The sequence below is a fragment of the Apis florea genome, unplaced genomic scaffold (assembly GCF_048593485.1).
Source record: "Apis florea isolate Af1SG1 unplaced genomic scaffold, ASM4859348v1 contig_3793_pilon, whole genome shotgun sequence".
In the NCBI taxonomy this organism is placed as follows: domain Eukaryota; kingdom Metazoa; phylum Arthropoda; class Insecta; order Hymenoptera; family Apidae; genus Apis; species Apis florea.
Window position 1 is genome coordinate 1,563,000 of NW_028256856.1, and position 14,981 is coordinate 1,577,980.

At 40.7% G+C, this 14,981-nt stretch overlaps 2 protein-coding genes and 1 long non-coding RNA gene across 7 annotated transcripts in view; 2 read left to right on the forward strand and 1 right to left on the reverse strand.

The window, feature by feature from the left end:
- The first annotated feature begins 8,047 nt into the window (after positions 1–8,047).
- Oli (basic helix-loop-helix family member olig) lies at positions 8,048–11,831 on the forward strand. The gene is made up of 5 exons (XM_003697195.4): positions 8,048–8,474; positions 8,593–8,811; positions 8,894–9,132; positions 9,205–9,428; positions 9,524–11,831. The coding sequence occupies exons 2-5, from the start codon at positions 8,674–8,676 to the stop codon at positions 9,751–9,753; spliced, it is 831 nt and encodes a 276-aa protein (XP_003697243.1). The 5' UTR covers positions 8,048–8,474; positions 8,593–8,673; the 3' UTR covers positions 9,754–11,831.
- On the reverse strand, positions 11,175–12,709 carry LOC116415008 (uncharacterized). 2 transcript variants are annotated; one of them, XR_015294597.1, is made up of 2 exons: positions 12,414–12,709; positions 11,175–12,109 (listed from the first exon to the last, which is right to left on the reverse strand). It is a non-coding gene; the product is annotated as an uncharacterized LOC116415008 (long non-coding RNA). The 2 variants fall into 2 exon arrangements; XR_015294596.1 differs by having other exon boundaries at positions 12,625–12,683.
- Positions 12,002–14,981, forward strand: part of Axud1 (AXIN1 up-regulated 1) — a 32,554-nt gene continuing 29,574 nt past the window's right edge. For 2 of the 4 annotated variants that reach the window (XM_031918860.2, XM_086915767.1), the window contains exon 1: positions 12,002–12,138. The gene's annotated coding sequence lies outside the window, so the exon portion shown is untranslated. The remainder of the gene's footprint in view (positions 12,139–14,981) is intronic. The other 2 variants (XM_031918853.2, XM_031918857.2) reach the window with 1 other exon arrangement.

Consider the following 14,981-nt stretch of genomic DNA (forward strand, 5'->3'; position numbering starts at 1 on the left):
CGTGCCACGGTGTGTAATTCAATTCGTCGTTCGAAAACATCCTCGATAAATCGTAACGGCTTCTACTAAAAGCGGACAGACCACCACTGGCTGCAATCGGTGACAATCACTTTTCCTTTTCTTTTTTTTCACCGTGACTCGCGAATTCGATCGAACCGAATCGACTCTCCTCCAGAATCCTCCGCAAGAAGGGAACACGCGGTGAAAGAGAAAGAGGAGAGGAAGAGAAGGAAAAGGAGAAGAAATCGGTGGAGTCATCGATGATGCGTAAAAGCGAAGAAAAAGTGGAGAGGAGGGGTCCACAGAGGGGGGCGTCGGAGCCCCGTTCGCACCCATCCATCGATCGATAATGCGATCCGGCGAAGGGTGCACCTCGGACGAATCGCAGAAATAAGGACTGCCCTCTCTTTCTCTTTCTCTCCTTCTCCCCTCCCCGCCTCCCTCCCCGCGTTCATCTTTGCGACTCCACCCTCACCTGCCACCCGCAACGAAGGTAGACGAAAGGTGTACACCAGCCAGCCACCAACCGGCAAGGTTACTCACTTTCCCTATGCATACTACCAGTGCTGCGCGAGTATCCGGCTGCACGACCTCTCCCCGCCTCGTACGTGTGTATACGTGTGTATACGCGGCACAGGTTTGCATGGGTCGTTGCTGTGCGTGCACCCTCATCCACGTAGCGTTACGCGGTCCAAGGGATCGTGGACGTATGGCGGGAAGAGTGTAAAGAGGCGCACACGGACGGATCCGCGCGGAGAAGATCGGGCCGATGTGGTCGGTGTTGGTGATGGGATCGGAGGTGGCGATGGTGGTGGTGGTGGTGGAGGTGGTGGTGGTGGTGGTGGGTAAAGCGACTATAGTGGTAGCGATATCCATAGAGGGGTTGCAGATCGATGGAGCAGTGACGTCGCGGGGAGCGGGAAGCTGCGTCTCCATGGTGACCGCCAACGGACCCGGCAGCTCTCTGTGTACGGTCCGACCAGCGGGCTTGAAATTTTATTAAATTTCATTTGTGCCGTTCTTCCTGTTCCTCCGCTTCTCTTACGCTCGCCTGCTCCCCTGTCCTTGTCCGACCCCCGCCTTTGTCCTCGTTCTACCGGAACGTCCACAGCCTTCCTCTCTCCCCCCCCCCCTCTCTCCTTTTACGCCGCTTTTCTTTTTTCCTTTATTTTCGACACTTCCTCCCTGCTTTCACGCGGCCAACCAAGGAAACGACCACGAGTTTTTCCTCCGTTCCCTTCCCCCGTGGAACGGGTTAGAAAGAAAGAAAGAGAAAGAAATGACACGCCGTTGCCTGTCGAAGGAGGATGGAGGAATTGGTTTTCGAGTCTTTGGGAATTTTTCTTCTTTGTCTATTTTTTTTTTCTCTTTTTTTAAGTCGAGAGAGAGAGAGAGAGAGAGATCGCGTAGTTGGAGAGATTTCATCGAGAATCGTTATAATAGTCGAACGAAAGTCGCAGAATGCAGGGGATTAAAGTCGTCGTCGTCGTCGTCGTCGTCGTCTGATTTTCGTTCTCCAATCGTTCTCCGTACAACGGGTACGTTCCACCCCCTCCCCCACTTTTCTAGTTTCGCTCGTTGGGAACACCTTTCAACGACGAGTCACGGCCACGATACAAGGGATTCCGATTAGCCTTTGATCCCGGCGACGGTGGCCATTATTTTTCCCGATGACACGTTGCTCGAGGCGAGCAGCCACCGCCGCGGTTCCGCGGGCGAAGGACGAGGAGAGAGAGGGCGAGAAGAGGAGGAAGCGCGTCGGTTAATCTTCCTCCTCTTCGTTAATCTTCGAGCCGAGCGAGAGAAGTTCTTTTTTGGCATCCAGACTGTAGTGCTCCTCCTCTCGCCCCCTTATCCCGTTGAATTTACGAGCAAAATGATGGAGAGGGTGTCTCCTTGTGTTTTCCATGGCGGAGAACTTCTGCCCGATTACCGCCTTCCTCCGAGTTTATCCTTTTTCCATCCCACCGAGATCGAGATCGTCGATCATAATCAACCATCGCTCCCCCACCACTGCTTTAAATCGGCCACCCAATTTTCCAATCGTCGTCCAACAACTTTATCTATATCAGGTTGGGAAAATGGTTTCCAGATGTGATTGTGAAGGGAAAAAAGAGATGCGAATGAAAACGTGCGTTCGAGGTTCAAAGTAATTTCCTCTCTTTCTATCTCTCTGCGCAGTGTCTATGTCAATTATTGAGAGCAATTTTAAGCGTTATTGCGAGGATTGATCGGTTCTATCGTTGAAATTAATTTAAGTTCACGGTTACTCGATACAGCGCTATGCTATCTCGATTTCACGCGCTTATGATCTTGCTAAGTTCGCGTGGGAAAACGAGGATTGCACATCGTTGCGGCAGTTTCGACGGGGAATCATCAATTAAACTGTTCAACATCCGTGATGATTTTTTCTATCTCGTCCGATTTTATTTTTACACCCGAAAATTGTAGTTCTTTCTCTCTCTCTCTCTTTTTTTTTTTTTTTACGTTAAGATTTTTAAAAATACCTCAACTCGTAAAAATTATCCAAGCCAAAGTAATACAAGCTTAATTGAAATTAGTCAACCGTCGAAGTGGTAAATCTTGGCGACAAAATTAATAATTTTTGAAGAAACGAGGCTGAATAATTCTGAGTCAGCGTATACACTTTTGCTGTAATATCCTTTTCTCAATACTAGAAGAAGATCGCAATTACTCTCGAGATACGGGAATAAAATAAAGATGTGGTCGGTCGGCGTGAAACTCGCGGAAGAAAGGAAGAACGTATCTCCTTTCATCCGTCACGTCGGGGCCCATCCGTCGCTTCAACGCCCTCTTCTCGTATCCTTTCAACGTGTCGCCGATTTAATTAAGTTCAAAATTCCGCGAGTCCAATTCCCTTCCAACTCGGCGGGAAAAGAACGTGCGGAGAAGTTCGCGGAATCGATGAACGTCGAGCGAAAAAACCCGACCAGCTCTCTGCTCTTTTACCGTTTCCTCCTTTCCTTTCTCCTTTTTTTTTAATTTCTTCCAATCCCCTCCTCCTCTTCTTTTTCTTCCTCTTTTAATTCCCCCGACGACAAGGTGGAAAGGTCGGCCGATGAATCAGGCAGATAAAACGGAGAGATAAACGGAGAAAAGTGGAACGGGTGATTTACATCTCGCGCAGCCAACCAAGCCTCTCTTTCCTCGACCGATATAAAACCGAAACGATCGCGGGGAGGGGGTCCGATTGAATTTTGTTGATCCGTCTTCCACCCTCGAAAGCGTCACACCATCGGCCAAGAACCGCATTACGGAGAGGAACGAGACGATCCGCTCGAATCGTTGCGCCTGCGATTTATACGATTCGACGGGTTTACGAGGCCGAGATCGAGGGATGGGATTGGGACGGGTGGATCCGCAGGCATCCTGAATCGTTTCGAACAAATTTGACTCGTCCGCAGTCGAGTAGAGTTCTTGTTGCCGATAATTTAAAAAAAAAGGAGCATCGTTTTTTAATGGATGATCGCGGATGACGTTTCATATCGATGGTTCAAATTTCGTTTGTACGAACGGGCGGTTGTGTTCCATGCTGGATATTCGAAAATCGTGGAGGAGAGGCATCGTTTCGGTGGTGGGTGAACGATTCAGGACGCTTCGAATTCGAACGGAGGAAAGATATTCGACGAGATACGAGTCGTCGACGGACGGATAGATAGATTCGTTCGTATCTGTCGATATTCATCCTGCGCTTTTTCCACCGATTCGAGCCGCATCGATCCGCCACCTGGCTTCGAAAGAAGAATAGATTGAGCTCGCCCTCGCCCAGGGATCTCTTCTAATAACGTTTCGCATAATAACATTTCGATGAACATCCGACGATTAGAATCGTCTCGACGATGAGTGAAACTTGCCAAACTCGAGATATTTAAATATATATATATATATATCGTGAAGAATAGGAAAGGTGAAAAATCTATAAAACCGTATCGTTCACCCGTTAAAGATCGCAACTAAAAAAAGGAAAAAGTGTAAATTATAACTCCCCTCCCTCTCCCAATTGTATTATCCATCCAGAATAAATCTCTAATTAACCGCGTCTCGTCGTAGCGGCGACGGCCTCTCTCTCTCTCTCGATTGTTTTCGTGGATGACCCACCGAAAACGGCGCGATAATTTTTGCGATCACTGCACCGAGGGCCCGCCACCAGCCGGACAGGGCAGCAGCTTGGCTGGTGAGGAAGAGAGAAAGAGAGAAGAGGCGCGTGAATAGAGTCGATTAAAGGGGGACGAAGAGAGAAGGAGGAGGGGAGGGCGAGTCACAAGCTCCCGGAAGGGAGAGAGGCGAATAGCGAATAAACGTACTCGACAGAGAGAGAGAGAGAGAGAGCGGGGCTAGAAAGTTGGACGAGGAGACGACGACGGCGAAACAAAGAGGAAAATAGCCGGAGGGTAATGGAGAAACGAGAGAGAAAGAGCGCGAGGGAGAGGGTGGAGACGGAGAGGAAGGGAACGAGATGGATATATATACGTAGAAGGGGTGGTGGTGGGAGGGGCGGGTGTCGAGGGGGTGTGTTTGGTCCGGGAACTCACGGTGATGCTGTATTGATCCGAGTGCACGAGCAGAGCTAAAGTAAGCCGAGGCTGGCAGAGCGTTGCCTTGGCAACCTCCTCCCTCATCCCTCAGGACTTTCCATCGGTCGGCCCAGCCCCTCGCACCGAAAACCACCCCCGAACCGTTCCTGCGCCTCTCTCTTCCTCTCATCCCCCGTTCTTCTTATCCCTCTGCTTCCACTTCTCTCTCTCTCTCTCACACACGCACACACATACACACACTCTCTCTCTCTCTCTCTCTATCTTTCTTTCTCTTTACTCGAGCTCGATCTATAGGTGTTAAACGAACGCCCGGTTTCTACTCGTATACGCTGGATCTTGCTAGATCGTGGACGAAGGTTTGTACGTTTTACGTGGGAGTACGCGAAAGATCCTTTTTCCAGTCGCGCGCACGTAGAATCGCTTCTTCCGGGGTCTTCGACACGTACTTCTTCTCTCTTTTCTTCTCTCTTTCTCCTTTTTGCCGATATAATCTCTCCTCTGGTATCTGCCGATACTAACCGCTTCGTACTTTCGCGGGATACTTGGCCCAGAGTTGCATCTCGCTCGCCTCTGGTCGCCGTTTACCTTGAAACGAGGGACGAGGCTTGCTTGCGGATGGATCATGGCATAATTGCAGGGATTCTTGTATAAACCGGGGGAATGGGTTGGGTGGAGGAGTTTGGTCGGTTCAGGAATTTTGTCAAGGAAGAAGATTTCGATGAAGATTTTCGCGTTGTTTCGTACTTGGAAGAAAATTCGTCGTATTAAATTCAGAGAGTTTATGGGATGATGATTTGTTTCGAGAAGGAATCAAGATTTCTTTGAAATCTTAAGATAACTTGTAATTGTGAACCGTATTTCGATTGGCCGAAATTCGAGAGATTCCTCGATGGAACAACCCGTTTTACGATCGAGGGTGCTCGACCCAGAAAGATTCTCTATTTATTTTGTATTTATTTATTTTGCTACAGACAGAGAACGCGTGCAATTTATCAAGTTTAATCGCCTAGAAACGAATTCTATTTTCCTTCGTGCAATTTATCTATTTTTATCTACGCGCATCCTTTTTTTTCTTCATTGTTTATTAAAGGCAAACGATGTATAATTGAATGAATTTGAAAAATGTGAACACAAAAGTTCGAAGCACGAAGTATTCTCTAACTCCTTAAACAATTCGAACCTGTTTTATATAGCGTATTACAGCCCTCATTTCTGTGCCAAAGATTTGGCCACTTCGAGAACTCGCCAGGGGGTTGAGAGACTGCAATATTATGCCGAATTGCGTACAGTAAACATTTCGGCTAGAACTAAAACTAACCCCTTACAGCTATCTCGGCCAAAAGGAATAGACGTGCAATAGGATTCCATTGTATTATTGATATTGCATGTAATTTGAAATTCTGAACGAACGAAGATATTTTCGAAAGAGTTGATATAAATTCGTGAAAATACGTAAAAAATAATTTTTATGGATTTTTATGTAAAAGAAAAAAAGTACACGTGATTCCGATAACAATTTCGATAATAAGCATTTTTACGTACGATTTCGTAAATTTAGACGAAACTGCGCGAAATGACACAAAAAAGATTTGTCACAAGCCAGAAACTTTCAAGTATGATAAATGTGTGGTTCGAGAAACATCTTTGGAATTGTATAAATCTCATCCACGCAAAATGTTTCCGGATTTCATGGATCTATTTTACATGTGGTAGCGAGCCAAGTATGACGTAGCTGGATTCTCCCGACACTTTGAAATTCTAGTTGCATTCGCGTAAAACAAATTTCCTTCCCTTCTGGCACCGGCAAATATGGAAGTGGGTGATGTTTTTATTACGTCTTCCCAATATTCTTCCGTGCATAAATCTATTTTAATTCTTCCCCCGAAAAGAAGCCAGCTTCTTTCTCTTCAGGAAGGGACGAAAATTAAATCGAATCACGATAACAAGTTTTCACGTGAAAATTTTCAATGTTCTCTTCTATATTTAACAAACGACAAAATTAGCATAGAAAATAAAGAGAAATAATCATTCCGGATTACAGAAAGAGAGAGAAAATATAAAAATTCAACTTCCCCTCTCTCTCTCTCTCTCTCTCTCTCTCCCCCTTTCGATTCTCCGTTTCAAACGCGAGCGTGTATCGCAAGTTATACGCGAAAACCGACGAAAATCTTTACCACCCCCGACCCGCAGTGCGAGCCAGCCTCGTTTCCGGGGATATTAATTAAAACGGGGAAGGAAATGGAGAAAAAAGAAGGGAAGGAGCGTAGAGGGGAGAAAAAAAAAAAAAAGAAAGAAAGAAAAGGAAAACGGAGACAAAAACATTTACGCGACGGCGAAAAATTTCCCCATTGTATCCGGGCAAAGGGCGAGTCGAACGGCGGCGATACAGAGTTTTCGTCGAACGTGTTCGTTGCGAATGACAACCCCCTGTGTCGTGCACACGACAGATGCAGCGAACAATATGGCTCGACGTGTGCGTCGGTTTTGATTTCGGTGTTATTATGCCCACGGTCAGGTATAACGCACGGGCAGAGAACGTGTCAGCCGTCGATCCGTCGTTATTTCGTGCTTTCGAGGGGCCCCTGCACGCCGCTCGCAAAATTGATCTGCGACGCTACATGCGACCGACGCATATACCCCTCGCGATACACTCGAACGCTGCATTTCCGCTGCTCGACCCCTACCATTTATGAAATTTTCCGCGCCCCATTTTTCTCCACCGCTCCCTCTCTTCGCTTTACTTCCACCATCGATTCTCCCCAAATTTTCTATCCCCGGACGAGTATCGTAACGTAAATCTCGACTTCGATCCAAGGAGAAATAATACGTGAGCCGTGATTAAAAGATTAACTCGTCGATTACAAATATTTCGAACGATTGTAAAAATTTAATACGACGAAAGATATAGATATTTCACGAGATATACGGATCTATATCGTTTCGAGCTCAATATTTTTATCATGAATATTATTATCATGAATATGATAAAGAAAAGTGTTATAAATAAATAAGTGAGATCGAAGGGGAGCGGGGAGGGAAGTGGTGGAAAATCAGGACGACATAAAGTTAGACGACACCTAAATTTATCCACGAGAATTATCGAAAGAGATTGGATTTCGAATTTACGACCGCTCTTTGTTTCCGTCCCTGTATCACCCTGCATCGCTCCCCGCCTTATCAAAATTTCAAATAAGAAACATCGTGAAAGTAAGCCATCCCTCGAACCGGGGGGAAGAGATCCGAGTGACGAAAGGGCGAAAAAACGATGTTGCATCTCCCCACCCTTGAACGACCATCTGGGCATCGACCTAAAATCGGATGGTAAGAAGCGGATGGAGCTTGGCGCTACGTTCACCAGGGCTCGCCAGTCGTTGGTCCAGGCCAGCATCCCGTGCACGGCGGTCGCTCATCCTGTCGGAGGAGACGCGAACTACATTTGGGGTTGCAGTACACCCTGCGCGCAGGCCGTCCGCAAACAATAGACGCGTGCGTGTGAAAGAGAGTCTGTGGACGGATAATTTCATTAAGTAAAAATGTGTATCGACTGAAGTGATGAAAAAAAAAAGGGTGGAGATCGGACGCGTTGAATAAGAAATAACGGTGGATGAACGATCGACGAAGGAAATGAACCGAGCGAAGGAAAACATCTGGAAGCGGTAATATGGCTGGGATCGGCGTCGTTTGACTCGATAAAGTGTCCATCCATTCTCTGTTTTCGGAAAGAAAAAAGAAAAATTTTTGATTGGGGGAATAAAAGAGGGAATATCGTGATCGATCGTAGTCGATTTCGTCTCTTCGGATCGAGGAAAGATTTGGATTGGAGGGATGGCCGGTTGTGCGCAAAAAATTTTGCTGATCCTCGCTGCATTCGGGGGGATCCTGCGCCGTGCATGACCGGCGGCGGAAAGAAATTTGTCGGTAAGTGTTGCGGTTACTATTGATTATGTTGTACGCTTGTCGATGATACTGTTCGCTCGATACTTCGTGTCACCCACGCGTGAACGATGGTAACCGACCGCCCGTCCTTTTCGTCAAGAGACCGACTCGGTTGATCCTTGGAACCTGTGGAACAGGAGAAAAATTAGGATTAAAGCGGGGATAAGCGTTTACCTGAGAAATGAGATCCTACGACGGTGAGAGCAGCTCCACGGAGGACGATGACAGAAGAGAGGGTCTTCCCGAGGCCCACTTGCAGCAAGGATCCTGGCAACGTTCGGCTTCGCACCCTACGTGGGCTTGGGAACATCGAACCGCTGTAAATATCGTCGATCGATATTGTATATTTCAATAATTGAAAAATTCAGAATATTTAATCATTATCGTCCATTATACCGCAGCATCCATTGCCACCACAATCAACGGCATCGCTCGAATCCATGTACTCGTTACCAGGGGCGTCTCACGCCAGTGTTTCCGCTCCTCCAGCTGGCTACTCGTCCGAGCACCCTCAGAGCGCACCTGGAAGAAGAACTCCCTTGGGTGCCGTCGGCCTCGGCGGTTTCTATTTTCAGCAACAGCCCCAACCGCACGCTTCGTCGAGTGCCCTTTCCGACGAGAACAGACCGGACCAAGAGAGGTATTACTTAAACTTCGTAACATGGATCAACCTTTCCGATTCTACATTTATTAATTGGATATTATTACGTAGACCCGGAGCGTCGAGATTGAACTGCCCGCCAAAATCGAAGACCACGCGTCAAGGGAAGAGCATGCGATTGAACATCAACGCGAGAGAGCGTAGAAGAATGCACGATTTAAACGATGCTCTCGACGAACTTCGATCCGTTATTCCTTACGCCCACAGTCCGTCCGTAAGAAAATTGTCCAAGATTGCCACTCTCCTGTTGGCAAAAAATTATATTCTCATGCAAGGTAGGAGAAAAAAGGAAGGGAGGGAGGCTTGCTTTATTTTTTTTTTTTTGCGTATTTAAATCGAATCGTTCGTTGGCGAATCACACACGTTGCAGGAAACGCTTTGGAAGAGCTGAAAAGAGTGATAGCGGTTTTGCAATCGCCTCACGCTCACACCACGGCTTTACCACCCACACCTGTTTCCTACGATTTGCTGCACGGATTCCCAGGCAAGTTGTTCCAAGGTGTGCCGGATATGCAAGGACTTCCTACGACAGATCCTCAAAGCGTGACGGCAGGTGGTCCTCCGACTGATGGTACTGTGGCCAGTGGAGAATCGAATTAAAAGATTCGAGCCTTTGTTTCCTTGAATAGATATTAAGATTAAAATCGAGAATCGAATGTGTTACGGGGTGGCGTTACGAGTGTTGATTAAAAAATGACAAAGGAAGGATTTCTTATTATACAATTTACAAGATAAAGGAGGGGACGGCACTAATTTTAGTGTTAATAACGATTTTTATGAATATATATTGCGAGGATCTTAAACGCGATTAATCTTCCAGAATGGAATCTAACGATTTAATTTTAACATTAAGATTATAATATGAAGATAGCGTGTAAGTTTCGAATGCGAGATTAATTGTTGATACGATGAAAGTATTAGAAATGAAGTATTCAAGGGCGTATTCGACATATACTGTTACGAGTTCGATAAACATTGAGTCAATACTAGTACGTATGGTTGATACTCTTAAGATTGAAAGTTTATGAAAGTACTAGCAATTAACGATTAAGAGTAATTACTTACGATAACTAAGAAGAGCAATAAGTAACAGGATATTTCTGTCTCTGGTGAATGGATATCGACTTTTAATGAGAAAAAGAATAACATTCTAGAATGAATTTTATTTATGTATTTTTTTTTTTTTTTTTCTTCTTTTTTTCGATTTTAAATCTCAAACATTAACTGCCAGAGAGAGAAATGATGAGTAAGGATGAGGAATAAAATTTCCAAATCCCGTCCGGCAACGCGATAGTCAATATAGCATGTGATACATGTCGAGATATTATATATATATATATTATATTCTAGTCATACACGCGTACAGATCTTAAATATTCATATACATATTATATATAGATATATATATATATATTTAATAATTCGAATTGAGCCATCGATTGTATAACTTATTTATATACATAATGCGTTTATTAAGAGTTTACTACGATGTGCCAAGGATATATCCATTTTTTGCGAGAATAATTGCATGGACCTAAATGAAAGACGAAAGTATTCCTATTTAAAAATGATTTTTTAATTTAATGAACCTTAAATCTGGAATCTTCCGCTCTCTGATAGGTCTACAAGAGACATTTTAAAAAATCTAAAGACTCCATTAAAGTGGCAAACAATAACAATTATTATTATATTATTCATATAAAATTCCTAATGACTTTGGTCATTAAATAACAATAAAAGTATGCGAAGGCTACACTAACAATGAAAACAGACGAAGATATTTGTTGTAGAGTGTAGATTTCACTGTTTAGTGCTCGAATAAAATCTATTTAAGAAAGTTATAGATCGGATGGGTGCTCTGAAAGAAAATCGTTAAATATAAAATGGAAGAAATATAATATTATTTTGGTCAACTCCAATAAAATAAAAAATAAAACAGATTGACAATGATCTATATTCTTTCAGGGCAACCGTAATATAGAATTTTAATTGCAAAATATATACATCGAAATGAATCAATATGCTGATAATATAATTATTATTAAATGAACGATAATACATTTTTAATATAATAATAGTTTAATATCGCACGGTATATATACTTTTCAAATATTTTACACTTTAATCTATTTTAAAACGAGACACAAGTTTCTAATTAAGTTAATGATTTTCAATTTAATTCAAATTAAATTACATGGAAAGATATCAGAAACGTGTGAATCGTTTAATGAAAATCGATCAATTTTTACAATTGTTGAACTATCATATCGTTATTATCGTCATAATTATTAAAAAAATATATATTCATTAATCTTAGAAAAATTATAAACACCATATATGACATGGTGAATCACAATATCAATTATAAAATAATTAATAATTTCTTTTTAAATTAATTTTTAAAAACCAACTATACATTAACAAAAGCAAATATTTATTATCTAAATTACACGTACACGTGATGAATCGGTGGCGCCATCGTGACAACCGCGCGATGAAGTATCAATTTGATTCCACTCGAATATTTTTTTGAAACAAAATATAACATTGTTGTAAAATCTAACTTTTAATTCACATAATCGTATAAGAAAAAAGTTGCATTATTATAGAGGATATCGGATTCAATCGGAATAAATCAATTAACGTATTGTAAGGCGAATTTCGTTCAAGTTTGAAAGGTTCGACAAGTGGCGCCATCATGGCCGCCACTTTACGGAGCATTCACTTGATCGTCTTCCGTCCTTCTAGGAGGATCTTACACCGTATGTGCCTGATACGACGGGGCTTATTGTGTGTGTGTCTTGTCGGTGGCTTCAAGATGGCCTGTAGGCTGGTTCTACGCGCCATGGTGTGATCATTTGATTCCCGGTGGTTGTGTCTTTGTAAACGTTTCGTGAAAGAATTCGTCAGTGTCAAAACGACGACGTGACTCGACCGGCTGGTAACTCGGGGCAACCTGAAAATGTGACAATCGACTGAAAACCGGTAAGTCGTCACACACATGATATTATTTTCTACTTTGTGATAACTGAATGATCGATTATAATTTTATTACAACAAGTTTAACAATGTAGTCATTTCTAAAAAAGAAATATATATAGTTAGGAGAATAAACAGAAAGAAGATAAAAAAAATAAACTATGATAAAGACGGATATACCAGATAGTAACAAACTGTTTTTCTTTTGTAATCTGAAAGAATAGGGAATAATACGATAAAACGGTAACTTCACGGTTATAATTGTTTTTGAAATGACTTGCTTGATAGGTTATGATGTCATAATCGTCGAGAGTTCGCGCAATGTCTTTGTCTTCGTTGCTCGATCGTGATCACAATATCTTTATGTTCGTTAATTTTGTCTTTGTCGTATTAGTTGGTAAAATAGAACGAAACGAGGTGTGATTAACATAATGTACCGAAAAAATTGAAGCATATAATTAATGCACGTATGTGTCCATTGCATTTTTTTACCTACGATATATATCTTTCGTAGTATATTTTCCGTTGCGAGTGGGAGAACTAACCTTACCTCTCAATTGGGCGAAAGACACACGACGGGGTCGCTATTGGTAGTCCTTTCTACATACCTGACACGCAAAACTTACCTGTGTTCTTAATCAACATTTTTGTCAAGGATTTTTATTTTTTTAAATTTATTTGCAAAAATGTGTTACTCAGTTCTTTCTATAATTATAAAAGTTGTCATTATTAAAGATATTATATATTATCAATTGAAATTATGTATCGATATAATTTTTTGAATTTTGAATTTTGAACTTTATTGATTTGAAATGAATTTAACAGTATTTAAAATTGTGATCGTGGATTTATATTGTGCTTTGTTTGTCGAATGAAATTTTGTTGAGATTCGATAAGAAAAAAAGATATCTGTTTTCATGAGCGATGAACTCCACGTTTTATAGTCACTTGTGAACAGACCATTGGCCAGCCTGTGCTTATTTGCCGTTGACGTCAATTAAGGTCGAAATATACCTTGAAACAGTTTGATTCATTGCCACATGATGCTCTTCGACGAAGGATTAACTTCATGGACAGTATCATGCGTTCACGAATAATCTGATAGGAACACGGTAAGGTAAATAATAATAAACTTTTAAATCGTTCGTTAAATCCTTCAGCGTGACATCGTGACACACTATCGTCTATGCTTACTTCCGGTCTACTACGTTTGTATTTCATTTTTACCATATTTATAATGAACTAACTGTACTTAATTGTTTTTTAAGAAACATATTTTTTTGAAATACAGTTATTCCATGATTTCAATCTAGAAAATAATCTACAAAAGATACATTAATAATTTTATAAAGAAACAATATTAATTTTGCTTTATTAAGAACAAATATTAAGAATTCAGTTTGAGGAAACGATTATCATTTTTAATCTGTTATACAAAACTCTGCATATGGTTTCCATAATGATTCCATAATCATCTTTAAAAAAATATTCCTAAAATATTTTTAATCAAATAACTATGATATTTGAAACATGATAAAGAATTTTAATAGTAAAACCTGTTTTATAGAAAAGAAGTTTGATAGCCAAACGCAGAAAAGCATTTCACATCCTTATCGGTTCAAGCTGATCTGAAGTACAAAAGAAGTTACTTGTGACGCATTTCCGGTAAATTTATCTCAGGTGTATAAAACGTACGTCGACAATTGGCACGCGTGACGTATAGCGTTAATGATAAAAACCAATCTTACTTACACTATATTACAGGGTCATGAATTTTTGGATAAGCATCGCGAACGCGTTTTATATACAAGCAACAAGTATGTGGCATACATTAATTTTTACGAGTGCGCATATCTGCGATTGTCGACGTGTGCGCGCATCACATTGCGCAAACATACCTACTACGTGATCAGGAAATGTATATATTATATTTCATATGATAAAAAAATTCATCCTATATAGTGAGATATATAAATATATGAGGTATATATAATATTAAGAACGAGATATTTTAGACGGTTTGAAAATGATATAAATTTTTACATTTATTTTTTTCAATATATTGGCATATTTTTTATATTTATTTCTACATCAAATTATTTGATTTAAAATAATTTGAATTTATTTTATTCAGTGAATAATTCTTCGATTAATTTTTCCAAGTACTAGAATGATATCAATGTTCAATTTTTCATCGAACTTATGAAGTCATACACGTGAATAGTATGATATATTCTAATTATCGCAATTATATATCAAATCAATAAGTGATTATCCTTTTTTAATGAGAGAAAAAAATATATAATAAGATATATATTGATTATATGTATTCTTAATTAAAAATCGGCTTAATCTATATGATATTGAATGTATCGAAATTTAATTTAAGATTCAATAATCTAAAATTTTACGATTTTTAAAAAACATAAACAATGTTATATTTTCTATGCACTTTAAAAATGTACATTCATGCTTAAAACTTTCAAGTACAATTTTCATGTAATATAACGTTTCTTTCATGAAGAATATTTGAATAATGAATCAAAATTGTCGTTGGGTCAAGGATTATTTGAATTATCTTAGTTTGTCTTTGTTTTTATATGAAGGACGATAATTGAAACAAACGAATGCAAAATCCGTGATTCGGTGTACCTTCTTTGCATATTTCACACATAATATAATAATAAACTTCAAATCTAAAAAAATTAATGCTTATCAATTGTAAAGCTAAAAGTAATGTTTATGGAATGATAAATGATTTCGTTATCAATATTTTTTCTGTTTATGCTCGAGACTTGTCAATTTTTATTTTTATTTTTATTTTTATTTTTATTATTTAATTTGTTGGA

Excerpts from the sequence above, each read along its gene's own strand:
- Oli (XM_003697195.4), top strand. The coding sequence starts at position 8,674 with ATGAGATCCTACGACGGTGAGAGCAGCTCCACGGAGGACGATGACAGA. Across the intron at positions 8,812-8,893 it reads CTTGGGAACATCGAACCGCT|CATCCATTGCCACCACAATC; the intron begins GTAAATATCGTC and ends ATTATACCGCAG. Across the intron at positions 9,429-9,523 it reads AAATTATATTCTCATGCAAG|GAAACGCTTTGGAAGAGCTG; the intron begins GTAGGAGAAAAA and ends CACACGTTGCAG.